The sequence below is a fragment of the Rattus norvegicus genome, chromosome 11 (genome assembly GCF_036323735.1).
Source record: "Rattus norvegicus strain BN/NHsdMcwi chromosome 11, GRCr8, whole genome shotgun sequence".
In the NCBI taxonomy this organism is placed as follows: domain Eukaryota; kingdom Metazoa; phylum Chordata; class Mammalia; order Rodentia; family Muridae; genus Rattus; species Rattus norvegicus.
The window spans coordinates 68167563-68181880 of record NC_086029.1 but is presented as its reverse complement, the minus strand read 5'-3'; the positions used below and the strand labels follow the sequence as shown (position 1 = coordinate 68181880).

Here is a 14318-nt window from a genome sequence, read left to right as displayed (position 1 = left end):
TACCCTTCCTTGTTATTTTCAAATTCATGGCCTCTACTTTTAGTATTGTTACACACGTAGACACACTCTAAAATCCATTCATGCACTTTGCTTATTCTACAGAATATTACTTGTGTATGTTTTCAGGCCGACCATTGGGTACTAGATAACTGCTTGGTGTGCTTCAATCTGTTTAGTGCACTAAGTTCTAAGCACTGTAAAGCTTACTCAAGCCTATCTCATACCCCTTACCTTAGTCTTCAATAAATTAACATTAACTTTCTCACGGCCACGCAGAATCAGAAGGTTCTCAAATCAAAGGATTTTACAGCAGGGATGCTCAGAATCAGGGAAAACCATGCCTCAGGGCTATACATACAGAACAAATCTGAGGCACTAAATAATTTAAAAACATATAAAACTTTAAGCATATCTAGAATGAGAAATTTAGGACAAATTCCAGAAAGTCTTTATACAGGTTGTAGGCTGCAGGAATCAGGGCAGGAGGCTGACTGAAAGGGTCTCATGTCTTACCAGCCCATCTGTGGTGACCAGCAACAGAGTACATTTCAACTCCTATTTGGTATAAATGATCTCAGCTGACCCTCTGCCGGCAGACTGGCAGGAAACCACACATAGAGAGACTTTACTTCTACTTTTTTCTCTCTGTTCTTCAGAAGAAAAAATGTCTACTTTTAAAACTGTTGATAAATACTTCAAAAACATTATGCGTTTACATCTTGATGAACCCTTATGTTTCAATGTGGCATGTAAATTTGATAACCACTTAATAGGTGGTCCCTCAGTTCACTCCTCCCTAGTTCTACCCCGATCACTCTGTGGTTTTATGAACATTTATGCTCTACCCACATTTGGAGGATTATTGTTATGACTTATCTGGTTTTGTTCCCGTACGTCCAAAACGTCTTCCCACAGTCACGGTGTTAAAAGTGCTGCCCAGACGGAGGCACTTGGCCTATGAAATCTCTTCCCACATGAACGAGCCACTGAAGGGACATTCGGTGATTGAGGCATAGCTCACTGCCAAACGACCATAACTACAAACAACCAACTGAACAAGCAACCAAACAAAAAAGGCCACACCCATAGCAAGCACATAAACAAAATGGTGTTTGTGGGAGTAGATTTCCTATCCTCCACTCTTCTACTCATGTAGGAGCACAGTCATCATCTGTAGGACAGCATTCAAGCAACCATCTTGGAAGCAGAGGGCACAGTCCCCAAACCAACCACCTTGATCTTTGGATTTCTCACCTTTCAGAATTGTGAGAAAAGAAGTCTCTGTTCTTCATCAACTCCCCGGTCTCAGGTGTTTGCGACAGTAACACACAGTGGACTAAGACAGTTATAAAACCATGCATAACTCTGTTTACCCTGCCTCTGTTAACCCACCACCAGGTTACGTCATAACCTCGAAGACTCAAGAACCAGAGGTTGCTTGGAGCATACTAGTCCTCTGGAAATACAAATACAATGAGGTCTCATAGCAAATAACCAAGTGTGCAACTTTATTTAAAAGTTTGATGTTTTGTTCACCATGAGTTTTCCTTATATACTTTAAAAATATTGTATTAAAATATTTATATTGATTGCTGACTTATATTTCTTTCCTGAATGTGGCTTTCCTGGATAAGGGCCTTCCACATCTCACCCTAAATTTAGCCCTTAGTTGCACAACCAATAAGGACTTGAACACATCAGTTTCTCTCAAAGGCTCCAAGGCTCCAAGAAGGAATATGAATATGAATTTAAATTATGTACAATGATTTAGTAGCAAAACTAGTGTGGTGGCGACTGGATAGGTCATATTAAGTCATGGAAAATCACTGCTACATATTCCTTTCAAGTGCAGCTAATGCTAAAATTCATCCATTGAGGTTTGTCAGTTTTTGTAGTGGGATCAGGATTTCCAGTTCTGCAGAGGGATGTTGGTGCTGTTACATTTAGTGGTCTGTCTTGTCTCTGGCTGGCTTCAGATGCCCGGAGCCAGCTCTGAGTTAGCACTGGCCGCATTGATCAGAGCACTTAACAGGTGTTGGGTGCTCTGAGCTCTTTTGTGGTCATTGCCGACTGTATTGATTCCTGCTTCTCTATCTCTAGTTTACTCGATTCTTCACATTCTCTCCACATCCTCTCCACCCTGCCAGCACGGCCAAACCTGCCAGCACTGTCAAAGCAGGCTGCTTGCAACACTCTTTACATCTATTTGCAGAGCAAAGGCTGAGTATATTTCTTACCACCATTAGCTGTTAACCCTGTTGTAGCCCTGGCTGTCTGTCATGAAACTTGCTTGGTAGATCAGGCTGGCCTTGAACTCATAAGAGATCTGCCTGCCTTTGCTTCCCAACTGTTGAGTCTAAAGGCAGGCACTAGCATAGTTGACTCGCACACACTTTGTAGTTTGAAAACATCCAGGACAATGATGTACAGCTGCCACCAGTTAAGAGAGAAGGCATTTTCTAAATCACAAGGTTTCATATGTGCATCTGAAACCACTGCTTCTTCCTCGATTATAAAACAGCGCAAAAACTAAAGAAAAATAGGATGAAATGTTTAAACACTATTAAACGTCCTGTTTCAACCCTTCCTGGTTTGAAAGAGAAAAATTTGAAGCTCTTTTAACATCTTATTTATTCTTTGAGAATTTTATATATGTAGTCTGTGTATTTTGATCATATCAAATCATATCACAATCCACTGTGAGTTTGTAAGTGGTGGTGAAGGATCTCTGTTTAGTTCATTGACTGTGGGATAGAGTATTTCCCTAAGACATTCTCCAGTGTATAGTACTAACTTGTCTGTATGATTTCCAGGATCTTGCTGCAACATGTGTCTGTCTTTTGCTATTAGCTGTCTTGTATTATGTGGTTCCATGTAACTTTTCAAAAAGCTTTTCTGGATTTATCCGATAAATTATTTTCCCTGAGTACTACTAATTTTTTTTTACATTTTATTAAAAACATATGACATGATAGAAAATATCCCTAATATAGTTTTCAATCCCTGTAGCATCTAACGCTCACATCGGATTCACATCTGTTTATTGGATTGAATTAAAATTTATACTGTGGGAAATCACAGGATGATAGTTTGTAATGAAAACAGAATATTAGGATGCATTTCGAAACTCCCAGAATAAGCCTGAAGGATTTCCCTGATGCTGGTATGTGTCCTAGGAATTAAGTAGCGAAATTAGAATTTGCCACTTATCTACCCACCCATATCCCAAATACTCCCACATAGTCCTTGATTTCTTATATATCATTCCACTGTTCACATCAATGCTCACAAGTTGACCTGTGCTTTCTTAGGTAACTGAATTATCTCGTGACCACTGAACATTAGACACACTGTGTCTGTGTCTGACTATGGACGTCAGTGTAGTACAGACCTGAAATATAACTCCCCCAAAGCAAAGGATCTGCTCCACTTTCCATAGCTGACCATGAGACCATGTATGCATAGAAGATATATTTTTCAATGATATTGAGAATCCTAATAATAACTTCCCCCCTGAGGTTTACAACCGAGTTAATTAGATTTCAGAATTCCACATGCACAACAACATGACTTTTATTTTCTTGGGACTTGGATGATTTTTGTCTGCAGAACTGTTCTTAGGGTTTAATGAAACACTTGGGGCAGGAGGCCTTTTCTTTGTATCTCTTCAAGAGTTTCTGGGCTCAGCACGGCGGGTTCCTGTCCTGCTGAGTTTAACTTCATCATTTCTGCTCTTTACCCTTTTACTTAAAGCCACACTATTTCCTGTTTGTAAGAATTCGTGTGACCTCTGAAGACATTTAGCAATGATGACTGGAGAAGCTTCTTCTATTTCTTAATATAGGGGCATTAGATATTTTCACACCAGACTTAGTAAATCCTAGAGCCATCAGTAGTTAGGGCACGGCTGTAAGCCAGTGAAGCAAACAGATTTTGACATTTAAAAGGAGAGTGCACAGTGGGAATTTAATCAGCATATTGCCAACACAATATTCCCTTTGAAGGAAGGACTCTCTCAAAGGGATCTCTCAGTTTGTCATTATTACAATCTGTTCTTTAAAATGACAGTTTGGCTTGAGGGTCTGTTGATGTTTTAGAATTACCCTCCTTCTCTAAGTGGTTGGCACCCTCCCTGGCCCTAATTTATTCTAAATGTCTGGATGGGACCTATAGAAAATGTTTATACCACCTTCCAAGTTTCTTTGAAGGACATTACTAGATAAAGGAGACTTATAGGTTATTTAGGATCTGACACATAACCAGCTGGCTCCCATAGACCACCCAAACAGCACAGATGTAGAGACCATCAGTTTAGTACGAACATGGTGAAAAGGTGGCCGGCCTGAGTTCTGTCCCTTGGGACTACAGGGTGGAAAAAGATAAGTGACTCTGGCAAGTTGTCCTCTGACTTCGCACAACCCCCAAATAAATAAATAAATAAATAAATAAATAAATAAATAAATAAATCTTTCAAAAGTCTCTATTCTTGTGACTTGTAGTGGTCTCTAAAGGTCATGGTTTCCAGAGGCCTGGAGCCCCTGCTTTAGGAAGAGAGTTGAATAATGACGAGTCATTCCAAAGCCTGATTCTCCCATATACAGATGTGTTTTTAAAACAAGATATTTGGTTTTATTTGTGTGTGTGTGTGTGTGTAGGCATTTATGGGGGTCAGCAGGCAGGGTGTGTTTTTTAGTGCCCCCTGTTAGAGCAGAAAGCACTCTTGACTGCTGCACTATCTCCATACTTGTATTTTGTAAGCATTGAATTGGTTTTGCATTTCTTGATTAAAACAGCATAAGAGGGTGGCAATGCAGGTTTTGGGAAGTGGGGTCTATATCTCCATAAATGTTATTTGTAAAACAAATATCTGTGATCAAGGGCTTCTGTAAGTGGTTCCTCACTAGGGCAGCACCATACCTTGTCTCTTTTGCAGTCGTGGTCAGGTTTCTAATTTGAAATAGAAATCTACCTCTAGGAGCTAATTTCAGAGTCCCACTGCATACATCGCTGCTTGCCTTGTTAGAAGACACCTCGGGGCCCTTTACTTCCTTCCAAAGCCACTGGCATAATGCCTGTGTCTCATCAAGTATTTCTCTATTATTACTTGCTATTCATTTCACCTCATTAATATTTAAAGATCATTATAGTTATTCACTGAAAAGGGCAACGCTTACCACCAACCATGAAAAGGTGAACCTAGGTGAAATTTCTGAGGAGGTATTTTGAAAGCATGGTATTTCCAGAGTCCGATTTGTCTCTATTTCTATTGTACGGTTGTGTTCATCTTGTGTATCTGGAACAAAGCACAAGGTGGAAGATTCATGGATCTCGGCATACAAAGTGCATTTTATCAAAGCGACGAAAAAGAGTTTGGAATAGAGATTCATCTATCTTCGAGACACCTCTGAAGTAAAGTGGCAGAACCCCACTGTAGTCCTCGTTGTTTAAATGGCAAAACTGAGCCAAGGGAAGCCTGGGCAATTACTCATCACTGAAAACCCACAGAAAAATTATTTAACAACCCCGCTCAGAATTTGACATGCTCTTCTGCTTTAACCCCAAGTCAGTCCATCCATCTTGAGGCTACATGTCCTCAATTAGAAAAAATATGACGTCTTATAACCTAGTTTCTAATTATATTTTAAGTTTATCAGGACTTTTTTTCACGGCGGTTTTAGGTTCCCAACAAAACTGAAGAAAATCCTGATAACTTCATGTGCACATACCTCTTTCCTCTATATACATGGCGTTTTCTGCTGTCAGCATCTTGCAGAAGAGTAGTGCATCTATCATAAGAAATGAACCTACATTCACAAAACATTAGCTCCCAAAGCCCACAGCATGCTGTAGCGTCCCATGAAGTACACCCTGTGGGTCCTGACTAGTGTATAATGATATGTGCTTACAGTAAACAGAGTAGTTTTACTGCTCTAGAAACTTCTCACCCTTCATTCTGCAGGGCTTTGGTCTCAGGAGAAAATCCTTAGGCACTCAAATTCCATATGAGCCAAGTGTACCCTAGATAACTTATGATAGAGATAATGTAAATGACAAGCAAATAGGTCTATTATGTTTTTACCTCTAGGCCAAAGAAAGTGTACATGCTAATTATACATGCAATTTGTTTCCAAATGTGCCCCATCTGAAGTTGTAGTTATGGAACCTAGAGATATGGACAGTCCTCTACATTACTCCAAACCCATATATTTTTAGAAGGTCCTTGTCCATTAATATTATGGGAACTTAATTACCATAATATTTTCAACTTGAGTTATCTGTATAGCACCATCAAAATTTTAGCACATTTTACACCTCTATTACTACTTAACTTTATTTAGAAACATTTTAAAATTGTTTATGCTTAAAGATAGTTTAAACAGATTGTAATTCAGTTATTATCATTTATGATGATAAGAAAATAAATTCATACACTAATAATGTTTGAATGTACATCACTAAAATTTACAGTTAGAAATTTATATTGTTATTATCAATATTATTATTATAAATGGTGGTAGTAGGTTTTATTTATTATTTGATTTTTTGATATTGCTATATATCACTGACTTCCTTAGTACTTCAAATTCATCACAGTCTTCCGGTTTCAGGAATAAGGACTGCCTCTGTATGTCATAACACCTAGCTTTACTTTAGAAGTTGGTTTCATTCTGGCCATAACTTTTTAAAATATAACTTTGACAAACCGAGAAAGTAAATTAAAATCACCTAGAGAATATATTCAAGAACATTAAGCTACAACATAAGAATGGGAACAAACTAGTAGACCAGGTAATGGCAACTGTTCAAAAAGAAAAGAGGAAAGTGGACAGCTTCCTACGGGCTTTAGAACAGAGAAATCCACCCCGGCCCCCGTGGTTGATCACTTCACAGACAGGCTGACTAATCTGAGAACAGCAGCAGAGATGGGGAAAGGGCTCCAATTACCAGTTTCTTCTTGAGGAAGAGAAAAGGTCCCCCATCTGGTGACAGATGGGGCCCATGGAATGTCTTCAGTGCTGTGAAGAAACCCTTAGAGGAAGAATTCAGATTAAATGAGATGGATCCAATCTGGGAAATCAAAGAGGAAATTCAGATAAAAGTGGGAGACAAAAGGAAAGGAAGCCCATCCCAACAGTCCCGCAGTGCATTGTGGGATACCTCAAAGACAATGGACTCGGCTTTGAATACAAAAATGGTTGCAGAGGAGCCAGCCAGGCTGACTTCCATGGTAAGGATAAGCACACACTTAAGCAGTGGAAGGATGATTGTGGTAGGATGAGCTGTTAAGCTACAGTGAGAAAAGGGCCAGAGGATAAAATAGCATTAATGTGACAATAAAAGCAGAGTGCCAACGAGTCCACACATACATAAATAGGGCTACAACTTCATTATTCAAAAGGAGATGAAAGAATAAAGACGATATAAACTGTAGAAAAATTGAAAAGACCGATAAATGAGTTCACCAAAGAAAAGATGACTCGTGAGAGATAGCCGGTGCTAGTCAAAATCATTTTCAAAAATCAGGCTCGGAACGAGATGAATTTAGAGCAAGGCTGAAGCTATATATGCACAAGAGCTGATGTACTGAGAGAAATTTTACAAATCAAATGAGAACAATATTTAAATATTTTTAAAATAAGATACTCAAATAATATGGTACACATGCGTGCGTGAGCGCACACACACACACACACACACACACACACAGAGAGAGAGAGAGAGAGAGAGAGAGAGAGAGAGAGAGAGAGAGAGAGAGAGAGAATGGCACAAATGCTGAAAACCATAATTTAAAAATTTATTTGAAATAAAAAATGACTACAGAAAGCCTCACAGTTAGTGCTGATTATTGACTAATAATTGCTATAAGGAACTAGGTACTTATGAGAGGTCTAGTGGGTACACAATCAAGGTCTAGAAAATGAATAGGTATGACAGAGAGAGACTGGCTTACAGGGGAAAAAAGAGGTCCATTAGGAAAATAAAAGACAAGTACAAAATTGGACAAAAAACACTAAAATTTAATACCCCTGAGCATTGACATGAAATGAAAAAAGATATTTTTCTTGTAAAACTTCTATTGCCTCCATCAAAAGAGAAGTAATGCTCAGTCTTGACACCTATGACTCTTCACTTTGTCACCTGCACCCTCGGTCATGGAGAAATACTTTACCAGCATAAAGCCATCTGCAAAAGTCAGCAATTCTTTTCTCCTACCCAGAGTCACTGCTGCACACTCGGGACTTGGTTTTAGCTTTCGTACCTCCAGAACTGTGAGAGAATACATTTTACTTTCACTGGCCAGCCTGGGGTGTTGTACTAATGTCCAGCATAACAGTTAGTGCAGACGACCTAGGAACAGTAGTCTGGGGACTGATGTAAGGTGTCCACATATTTTAGATTGACCGAGAAAGTACATCTCTGGGTAGAGAACATTGAAGATGGTAGTCTAGATGTCTTATAAGTGTTGCTAGCATGAGAACCCAACTCCAGTGACTTTATCCATTCCCAATGCTTGGCCTCTGTAATTAAAAGAGGTTACACTCAAATCCTAGGATATAAGAGAACAGATATACTTATGGTAGTTTATTTCAGTTCTTATACATTAAGTGGATAATTTCAGTAAATATAGAACCTCTTGGTGGACTGTGGCTCATTTTAGTATTTTGGACAAGTCTTCTGATCCCTGGTGTTACTGGTGAGAGATATTTTTGATTGTTTTCTGGGTGCTCCATAAGGAATGAGTTTTTTCTTTGTTTGTTTTTTCTGCTTCTGTGCTTTACTTATTTTATGTGCTACTTTCTCTCTGACATTCAGAATTACATAATTACTGTCTAGGCGGATGTGTCTGTGTTTACCTTATTTCAACCTTTTTAGCTTTCCTGGAGGAATAGATTAGCAATAGAAAGTACTAAAATATCCGACAACAATGCTAGAAAACCGGAGTCTTGGAACTCAACGGCAGTCATCTTGTTTCCCTTCCCAACTAGTACACTTTTAAAAGGGTTTGGTAAAGACACGAAGGTAGAAAAGAGGCTAGTTGGGAAGAAAAAAGGCTGCTAGCAGGAGTAGGAGGGAGACAAGAGAGGGCAATGTGGGTGAATATGATCAGCATACATTATTAGATATGTGTATAAAACATCACGATGAAACATAACTATGTGTAATGAATGTATGCTGTTACAAACGTTATAAAAGCATCCTCTATTTCTGAAGAGTTTTACTGTCTGTTATGGATCTAAGTACCCCCTATCGTCTCAGAAACCACAGCTGATTTTTTTTACAAACTCTGATATTGTTAATTCTTTTTAAGTAGATTCTGTCCATTGGCTTTGGAATATAGTAAGGTGCCTTGAATTATTTAAAAGCACCCACGCCACAACACCAATACAAAGCTTCATCCAACACTCGCACTCTTTCTGTTTCTATGGATCAGGGGCTAGAAGCTGCATCAATACTGCTGTCCCCACAGCCCTGTCTCCCACTCCCTACTCCCCCTCCCCTGTCTCCCACTCTCTGCTCTTTCTTCCATCCGGTTCCTTTTCTGTTCCCTAATGCCACCAACACAAGCCCCCAATAAGTGGTCAATACCTTTCATGCTCCTAAATACAATCCAATAACCATTTGCCTTCCCAGAAGTGTCAGGACTGACGGCTGCTGCTTTTATGCAATTATCTTTCTAGGCTTCTGTGATCTGGTTCTCTCTTCTCGCTCTTGTCTGTCTTTTTATCTACTCCTCGCTGTCCTGTGGAGACATATCTCTCCACTCATCTCTGTGCTCTGGGTTGAAGCACCACATGTTTTTTCTCATTTGATTTCTCTGCCTAGATTGTTTCTTTCACACCTAGAAATTCAGTTGTACCCTATGTTTTGAAAATGTACTAAAATGGTTGACTTAGGCTTCTGTGCTAGTTGAGGGACACATAGCCAGCTGTGTGTGTGTGTGTCCTTATTCTCAACTTACTACCTAAATTAAACATATGAAATAGAACTCACATGATGTCTGAACAATCTGGTCAGATTCCAGCATCCCCTAACACAGTGAGTACGAGTAGTCGCACATTCTGAAAGCCAAATATCATGCTCCATGATTTGAATTTCAATTGCCACAATGCACTATACCAGCAGATATTATGGGTGAGCTACTTAAACATGGCCCTGATCTGGATACTGCTCCCCATCAATCTCTGCCCCTTACTCAGAGTTGCCGTCATGCCTCCTCTCCATTTCTGGTATTATACGATTTTCTAACTTGGTTGGACTTACACTATCCTTCCTCAGTTCATTCCCTAGACAACAACAAAACACAAAACAAATAAAAACACACCTCGTATTTGAAACGCAAAAAGAAAAGTGTTAAAGAAATCCACTTCAATTAGTTTCTATGGCTCCTGACTACGCTAATCTTGTTGACCTGCCTCGCTTTCAGTTGCTTTAACTGCATTCTTTTTGCCTAGTCGTCATCCTTTTTAGAATCCCATGGTTAATGTGGTTTCTGCACCACAGAGTCTGCGCATAGCCTGTTTGCTAATAGTAATTTCTGGGTCCTCCAGTCTTAGTTAATAATGGCTCCAAGGTATGGGAGGGCCCTAGGAAATGGTTCCTGAATTCCCCAGGACACCTTTTTGTTATACAGCTCCTACACCAGAACTCACTGTTGTTGTTTAACATTTAATTGATATATGTGTTACTTCTACTAGGCTTGGAGATGCTTCAAGATAGGCTCTCTTGTCCGCATCCCACATCATCACATCTAACCCACAGTCTCTTATACTCAGCAATATATAATCTCTTAAAATCTATGTGTTGGACAAAGACCACACACAATAAGGACACTGATGAAAGTCAGTATTCAGGTTCAATGACAAATTAGTCAACTGAGAGCTTAACCACCTAGGTAAGACTTAGCTTATCAGAACTGAATTTTCTTTCTTTACTGACATCTTTATATTTTAAAAGGAAAATGGTGATAAGCTTAGAATTTACAATGCTATATCCTTTGGCTTGCCTGTTTTCATACACTGTCACTATTTAGTGCCTGCCCACATTTCTACCCTTTAATGATTCTTCTCTATAGTTCTGAAACTGCTATGTGATCACTTATTTTTCGATAATATTTTATTGATTTGTTAATGTTAATATAACAATATTTGTTAATATTCAAATAAATTTAAATGTTTTTTGCAAAATTTATAGACACATACAGTGTCGTGTCTTAATTATTTTCATTCCCTGCACCTCCCCGATCCACCTCCCACATCCTTTCTCATGTTTGTGCCCTCTTCTAAATTATTTTTCTAACCAAGGGCCCAATTTGTGCTCTCATATCTACATATAGGTGTGGAGACATTCACTGAAGTATGATCTATATATCAAGGCCCAGAATCTTAAAGAAAACTGTCTCCTGTAGTATCTTCTCAGCTGAGTGGGAGCTTGCGCGGCTGTCCCCATGCATGCTGGAATGTTGACTGGTTTGGTCTTGTGCAAGCAACTACAATTGTTCACCATTATGTTTCCAAGGTTAGAACGTTCCTATCCATTGCTATCATCAACTCCTCTTTTCCTTGTGATGCTGGTGATGGAACTCCGTGCCTCCCCCATGCTGGGCACCCACTGAGCTACGATACAAACCCACCTATTTCTACTGCGTGTATTAGTGTTACATCTTTATCTAATTCTTTCTCTACCACTCTTGCTTTTGGCAACATTAGCAACCTCTGGGCTTTGATTGCAATTTGGGAAATTAAGCCATGCTGTACTCTTACAATTCATTATAATAACTACATTTCATATGCTAGGAATGTACTACCTGAAGTACCATAGACCGAGTAGAACTCAAATTTTCTAAACGTAGATTATTATAAACCAAGGACTAACTCAGGGAGCTATGTTCCTTCAAATAACTCTAAGACTCCTGATTCAGGGAGAATCATATTAAGTTGAAATGAAAATGAAGCAAATACTAAATTAATTATTCATCATATTTCCTTTTATATCCACAGCTTCTGCACCCACTAAGACACATGGGGACAAAATATTATGAGAAGGGATCAACTAGCTGCCTTTCTTCCTTGAGCCCTCAGGGGACACAAGAACAGGATTTAGGCACTTCTGGTTTTATAAATGGCCAGAAAGAATGACTCAGATGGCAAGAGAAAGAAAACAGGAAGAGGTGATGAACCTCCCCACCCTTGAGTCTCCTAGTCTCTCACGTATCACTCCAGTTTACACTGGTTCATGGTCTTCATGCGTTTTTTACACTCCATATGTGTGGCTTGCTTACTCATCTGCCGTAGCAACATGAATGTCTTGCAGAAGGTACAGTGGCAAGATAACATGCCATTGGGTGGGGACTTGTTCACACTGTCAGGGAACAGGCACGTCCTCTACTCTTCTAGCAACTCCTCAGCTCCATTTTAAGTCTTGGGTTTCATATCTACTTTGTTTCTCCTCTTCTTTGTTTTTATTCTTTAATAGATTGTGATCCTTTTGTACCGGATACTCAATACTAACACTTTGTATTTAACACTGTTGTTTCCCATCTGATATGGAGGATCAACAGCAAAAGCTCAGAAAGAAGAAATTTCTAACCACAGGAAACATGAATTTGGCTCTGATTCTCCAACTATTGACAGCTGAAGTAGTTACAAACTTAACTGCCTTGTATTGCTCTCTCTTTTCTTAAAGTCAACGTCACTCACTTCTGAATACTACCTCTTTTCCACTCTTGGCTTCATTGGAACTATAATATATCGTCTCTTTTACAGTATATACCCCAGTTGTCCAGAAGATGGATGGTGGTAGGTTTTTAAGTACAGTCATAGCAGATACAACCATGTGGCTACTTCTCAATGAAGTATTGATCAGATCCTCAGAGATGTAATAGAATAATCTATTGGGATTGATACAATATACCAAAACTATGTCTAAATCTAAAGTCAAGGTGTACTTGTGTTACGGTCTGACAATATCTCATTGAATTCCAAATTAGACCACTCTATAAAGTTTTAAATCTTTTTAATATGAATTAAGAAATAAAGTTACTCCCTGTATTGCTGCTGCTGCTGCTGCTGCTGCTACTACTACTACTACTACTACTATTTTGATTTATTTGTTATTTTATGTATATGAATGTTTGCCTGTGCCTGGTGCCTGAGGAGGTCAGAAGAAAGCATCAGGTCCCCCAAAATTGGAGTTAGAGATGGCTATAAGCCATCATATAAATACTGTGAATTGAATTTAGGTCCTTTGTAAGAAAAACAAGTGCTTTTAACTGCTGAGACATCTCTATAGCCAAACTTGTACCTTTTGATAGAAACTGTAGTAAGTGCTTTTAACCGATTACCTTATTTAATTATCAAGATAATAGTACCCTACAGCAAGCCTTTCCTGAGCAAGTTTTTGTTAATCTTTTATTATATTACCAGGCTATTTCCCTTCTGAGTTTCAAACATTCAATTTCCAGTGCCCTTCTCATTTGCTGTATTTTATTTATTCATCTCTTCTCATTAGTAGGAATAGAAATCATTTTACTTTAGAACTGGGTCATGTAGAACAGGTATTAAAAGGACAGTTTCTGAAACAGGCTCAGAGAACTTAGAAGACAGGTTCCAAACCAGCATCATTTCTAGGCAGAATGGCCATAAAGCTTACATTCAGGGCTTCATCATGAATGCAGGCCTTGAAACCTGAACCATCTGAATGTTCCTGAATGTTCAGGAGCTTCAATGGCCCATTTCTCCGCCCTATGGTAAATATCCCGATTCACGTTAGTAAATTCACTCACAAAGTCACTCCACTTCCTTCATCTTGTATCCCAGCTGCTGTCACCACCATACAGGTATGCACAGCAGAAATCCAATGTTGCCTTTTAAGTGTCTTCCTCTTCACTCTATTTTCATCATACATCCACTCTATGATCAAGTCATGTGTACTCTATACTCAATATATAAAATGTATACATTCCCTTTCATATCTACCTGAGTGTCATTACATTTCTTCTGGACAGCTGAAATTGATCTTTTAATATGTTCACATCATCTTCTCTTGTCCACTGTAAGGGCATTCTCATACTGAAGCCAGGGTCATCTCTTTATAACATGAACACAATCAAACTACAAACGTGATCTTAAACTCTTTTGGGGAAAAAAGCATTTCTTTTTATGACTCTTATGTAGATGTCATAGACTCGAACATTGCCAACAAAGTCTGGCATGATCTTGTGCTCACTGTGTCTCTACTGTATCCATACTTGCACAACTCATTTTCTTAAACTTTGCAAAACATTTCCCATGGTGGTCCCCACCACATTTCTAGGTCAC

At 39.0% G+C, this 14318-nt stretch overlaps 1 protein-coding gene across 2 annotated transcripts in view; it reads right to left on the bottom strand.

Annotated features, from left to right (window-relative positions):
- Cd96 (CD96 molecule) overlaps window positions 1-14318 on the bottom strand; it is a 74341-nt gene that overhangs the window by 57386 nt on the left and 2637 nt on the right. The window contains exons 1-2 of one of the 2 annotated variants that reach the window (XM_063270703.1): window positions 6946-7135; window positions 5175-5293 (exon numbers count right to left, since the gene is read on the bottom strand). Coding sequence is in view for 1 of the 2 variants with exons in the window: in NM_001025032.1 (NP_001020203.1) it covers window positions 5175-5293 (119 nt within the window). In the remaining variant the exon portion in view is untranslated. Of the gene's footprint in view, window positions 1-5174; window positions 5294-6945; window positions 7136-14318 lie in introns of those variants that run through there. The other variant, NM_001025032.1, reaches the window with a different exon arrangement.